Raw genomic sequence first — 5263 nt, forward strand, 5'->3', positions numbered from 1 at the left:
TGCCTCTGCCTCCCAAGTAGCTGGGACTATAGGAACTGCCACAAGCCATCATTGCTGTTTGGCGGGCCCAGGCTGGGTTCGCACCCGGCAGCTCAGGTGTATGTGGCTCGTGCTTTATCTGCTTGAGCCACAGGTGCCAAGCCAAGAAAGGGGTATTTTATTGGCTCTAGAGAAGTACATATTTTAGAGATCCTCAAAAGTGCCCAAATGCCTATGTTAAAGTAACAATGAAATGAAATTTTAATTGTTGTATAGGACAGTATTATTCTATAAATTTCTCATTCTGAATAAAATATGATATATCAAATTAAATTAGATGGAGACTAAATTTTCTAAGCCTCTGCTGGTGTTTCTCCCTTTCACACTATCCAGCATTCATCCATTTATTCTCAGAGATACCATCTTACTATTAATTGATAAGACTTTTATATCCCTCTTTATAAAACCACAATTTTTTGCATAAAAATAAAGCTTTCCTTTTGCCTGTCTATTAGAAAACAGTTCTAATCACGGTCTGTGAAATGATAAAAGCCCAGTAAATAAGTAAATAAAAACCTTACATATATTAATATATGTCAGGTGTTTTTGCATAATACCATATAATGCATATTTGTATATATCTACATTGTTCTCCAAGTTTAAATTATGTAGAGTAAAAGTCATAACTTATATACAAAGGAATTCCTAGTCCTATAGACAAAACAATGCAACAGGAATTTATTAAGATTTGTACTGGAGCGTTATATTTATCATAAAGAAAACTGTGAAATTCTACTTACAGTAAAGAACTCTACACCAGAAATAATATTTCTGAATACCATTAAGGAGGCTGAGTAAACAGAATATAGTCTCTGGAGTCAGACTGACTGACTTGGTTTGAATCCACTTTTAGACACTTAAACTACATGACCATTGGCTGGTTACTTACTTTGAGACTGATTCCTTACCTGTAAGATGGGGGAAATTAATTCAGGATTGTTTTGAGAATGAAAAGCAATAAAAGTAAAAACATTTACCATAGTAACTGGTATATATTAGCCATATAACAAATATTAGTTACCTTCCATTATCCTAAAAATAGATTTTATTCCAAGTCAATTTTACCTTCACTTGCAAACTTGCTGATGCCACTCTCCTTTCTAGATCTTCTACCTGTTGAAGGATACTCAAATCCATTTCCATAGCTTGTTCTTCTACTGACCAGTTTTCCACTATATCTCGAGTTACTTGGTTTTCTTCATTTTCATTTGATTCAATAATAGCAACTACATTGGAAAAGATACTGATTTTTAAATTCACTTTATTAAGTTTTTCCTCTCAGTGCTTTCTTCCAGAAAGTAAATAAAATTCCAGGGTACTAGGTACATCTAACTTAACACAAATGTACCTGTGCATGTGCAGGTAGCTTACTCTTAAAAATAGAAACACTCTAAAAAACATAAAACAATATGTCTGCAGGTATGAAAAATAAAACATCCATCAGTATCCATGGAGGATTGGTTCCAGAACCTCTGGAAAACAAAATCCATGGATGCTCAAGTCCCTTATATAAAATGAGGTAGTATTTACATACATCCTTCTGTATACTTTAAACCATTTCTTCATTGCTTATAAGACCTAATACAATGTAAATGATATATAAATAGTTGTTACATTGTCTTGTTTAGAGAATAGCAAGAAAAAAAGTTTGTACATCTTTAGTACATATGCAACCATCCTTTTTTTCTTCAGAGTATGGTTTGATCCATGGTTAGTTGAATTCATGGACGTAGAGCACAGGAATACAAAGGGCTAACTGTACTCTAATGTGTTTTAGAATAAAAGAATTAATTCTTATAACTAAGCAACAGAGCAGAAATCTCTTTTAGGTACATACCATCCTTATTTTTGATGCAGGCTTGAGTAATATAATCTAAGTGTTTCTGAATTTGTTTTTGTAATGCCTTTTCTCTTATTCCTCTGAGATGGAGCACTTTGAGCAAAGCTTTTAGGTCCTCTGGGTCAATAATTCTCCACCAACCAAACTGCATTTCTAAATCAAGATAAATACGTAGATCTTTTATAAATATTTTGAATAAGGGCATAACACAAATCAAAAGATATATTTTAACTAGTTTTAAAAAATCATTGTGGTTTCAGCTATAATATAGGAATCTATCATATGATAATGAAATTAAGTAAATGGCTAAACCACCTCAATGTACCTACCTTCTGGAATGGGTTTTGGATTAGGAAAATCTACTGGTTTTGCTACTTCAACAGCTGCAAGTTGAGTTGAAGAGACCTTTTCATTCTGTGGGACTGGAGATTCACTTTTACTTGAAGCAACATTGGAAGTCAGGAGTGAATTACCGTTTCCTTCTGATAATCCCAACCCTGATCCCAGACTAGGTAAAGGCGATGTAAATGGAATATTGGAAGTAAGCACACCAGTGGGCCACCCACAAAACTGAAGACCCATCATAGATACGCCACTTTTCATCTATAAAAACAAAACATTTTAAAAGATTAATTTAAGAAGCAAGGGAACATGTTTACAATCCGAAATTATTTTTCAAATGCTGCAAAAATATTCTTTTACTTATGACAATTACAGGAAAACTTAATATACTTGAAACAATGATGTTAAATTCCACATTCTTTTTTGGTCCCCAAAGTAACTTCCTTTTCAGGTATTCTCTAACAGTAACAAGTTAAAAAGTAATTAAAGAAGACTCAGACACAGGTTAGAAATCAGTAGTTTTGACGAAGCATGGTGACAGAAATTCTGACTTGCTTCACTTTTCAAAATGTGGCAGAGACACTGTAATTACTCAACTGATCTCCCTTGAGTGAAAATCTTCACAGAGTCAAAGATTACATAAAGTAATATAAAAAAGGGTTACAGTTAGCAGTACGAACCTGAAGAGGAGATAAAGCAAATGGACTGAGGCCAACGGGATTCTGAGCAGAAGATGATCCAAGAAGAGGAGCTGGCGCAGGTGAAGGTGACTTAGATGGTGGCTGAGACTGAGGAGTCACTAAAGAAGCACTTGACATATCAGCATGGGTAAGTGAAGTGTCATCACAAGGTGTTCTCGGCAAAAGGCTAAACCACTGTCTATTCTTTTCAGTCAATGTTTTTAACAACTGGTCATTGGGGAGAGGACTATAGAACTTCCCTGGACCACCTGGGTTAGTATTAAACAGATTATTTGAGTCTGTCTTTTCCATGCTGCTTTGTGTTGCTGTTGATTGAACGCTGCCCAGTGAATGTTTTCCACTGTTTGGATAAGACGTTGTGCACCCATTTGTACTAACATTTGGTTTGGGGGTCATAATATCTGATTCAGGAGGCATCTTAGCTACTTCTAAAAGCTTACTTAATTTAGAAAAAGAGCCAGGTTTCTGAAGAAATAGATTTGTGTTATCCTTTTCTTTAAGATCTTCCTTTTGCTCACAGTGATCTGTATTTGAACAATTTAAAGTGTCCCCAGAGGTCTCAAACATTTCTTCTTTGATCTGGATACTTTCTGCCTTTTTAAGTTTTTCTCTTTCTTTCGCAATTTCTTCTAGTCCTACAAAATCAAAAAGCATTATAAAGATTAGTTAATTCATATCAAGTTAATATTATAATTAAATTTATTACTATTTATCAAATTATATGCATAAATATTTAGACAAGTATTTCTAGATTACCAAATACTCCCTATATGTTCCCCACCTTTTTGGCAGGGAGGAGATAGAAGTGAGGTAGGGTAGGTCTTGCAATTTTTCCCAGGCTGGGCTCAAACTCGTGATCCTCCTACTTCAGCCTTCCAAGTAGCTGGGACTATAGGCACATGCCACTCTGCCTGGCTGGTATGTTCCCTCATTAGAAAATTAACATAGGCTCAGCGCCCGTAGCACAGTGGTTACAGCGCCAGCCACATACACCAAATTTGGCAGGTTTGAACTTGGCCCGGGCTAACAAACAACGACAACTGCAACAAAAAATAGCCAGGTGTTGTGGCAGGTGCCTATAGTCCCAGCTACTTGGGAGGCTGAGGCAAGAGAATAGCTTAAGCCCAAGAGTTTGAGGATGCTGTGAGCTGTGATACCATGGCACTCTACCAAGGGTGACATAGTGAGACTTTGTCTCAAAAAAAAAAAAAAAAGAAAGAAAGAAAATAACATATATTCATTGACAAAAAATATAAAAATGTTATAAGTAAAATAAAAATTAAAAGCACTACTACACAGCAAAGATTATATTTTCATATAAATCCTCTAGTAGCAAAAAAAATACACACCTAAACCCATGTAATTAAAAAAGGACATTCTTTTAGTTTTTTATTTTTTGAAACAGAGTCTCACTATATGAGCCCTTGGCAGAACAATGTCTAACTTGCTAATTATTAAATCCCAGATGCCTAAAATGGTAGCAGCTGCAAAATTGAGCTCAATAAATATTCCTTGAGTGATGAATTAGGATGAATTTAATATTTTTACTAATAATATTCCTTACGAGAGCTTTCCATGGTAAAACATATAATTGTACTTCATTTTTTCAATCAGCTGAGTAATATTCTGTCATATGTATCTATCATAATGTACCCAACTTGTCTTCTAGTAATATTTGAAATAGTTCTCACAGCCTTCTCTTCAAATTAGTCTCTAATTGAAATTAAAATCCTATACATCAGACTAATATTACTGACCACCATAGAGCAACAGGGACTAGATTTACCCTCTTGTATAAAACAACCAAAACCAGACAAAATACATGAACCAGTAGTTCATAAAAAACTGGATATCAAATAACAAGGACAGAAAAGAACTAAAAAAACTCATATGATTGCCCCAGCTTTTTCCAGAGGGTGGGGAAGAACAGTCTCCAGGCTACAGTACAGAGAGGAAGAATCCAGGTGGGGCCTGGCAGACTCCTTGAGATTAGGAGTTGGAACTGAGAGTTCAGGCAGGGACACCAAAAATACTCACAGGGAAAGAAATGCAGAGGTCTGCAGAGGGACCCCTTGAATATTCAGCTAAATAATGATCAGCATGTACAGGGGAGGAACCTCCCTGAGGCCAGGAGGAAAAACCACTTGAATGGATTAAAGGTGATAGTGTCAGGTGCTCACACAGGCTGCGGGTAGTTCCTGTTCCTACCCACAAATTGGGGAGACTTGAAGATTCACATAGAGAACTCAGAATGATCTTGCATCAGTAGTGCAGATACTTATTAGCCTTCAACTAAGCACTGTTCTAGTCCTGTCTAACAAATATTAAATGCAAGACTTGA

General features: G+C 35.7%; 1 protein-coding gene across 5 annotated transcripts in view; it reads right to left on the reverse strand.

Annotated features, from left to right (window-relative positions):
• The window catches only part of BAZ2B (bromodomain adjacent to zinc finger domain 2B), a 271958-nt gene that overhangs the window by 7575 nt on the left and 259120 nt on the right, over positions 1 to 5263 (reverse strand). For all 5 annotated transcript variants that reach the window (XM_023516805.1, XM_023516804.1, XM_023516803.1 and 2 more), the window contains 4 exons: positions 2902 to 3557; positions 2209 to 2482; positions 1877 to 2032; positions 1105 to 1265 (listed from right to left, as the gene is read on the reverse strand). In XM_023516805.1, coding sequence (XP_023372573.1) covers positions 1105 to 1265; positions 1877 to 2032; positions 2209 to 2482; positions 2902 to 3557 — 1247 coding nt within the window. The remainder of the gene's footprint in view (positions 1 to 1104; positions 1266 to 1876; positions 2033 to 2208; positions 2483 to 2901; positions 3558 to 5263) is intronic.

Source organism: Otolemur garnettii, unplaced genomic scaffold, assembly GCF_000181295.1.
Source record: "Otolemur garnettii isolate 467f Iridium unplaced genomic scaffold, OtoGar3 scaffold00098, whole genome shotgun sequence".
Lineage (NCBI taxonomy): Eukaryota > Metazoa > Chordata > Mammalia > Primates > Galagidae > Otolemur > Otolemur garnettii.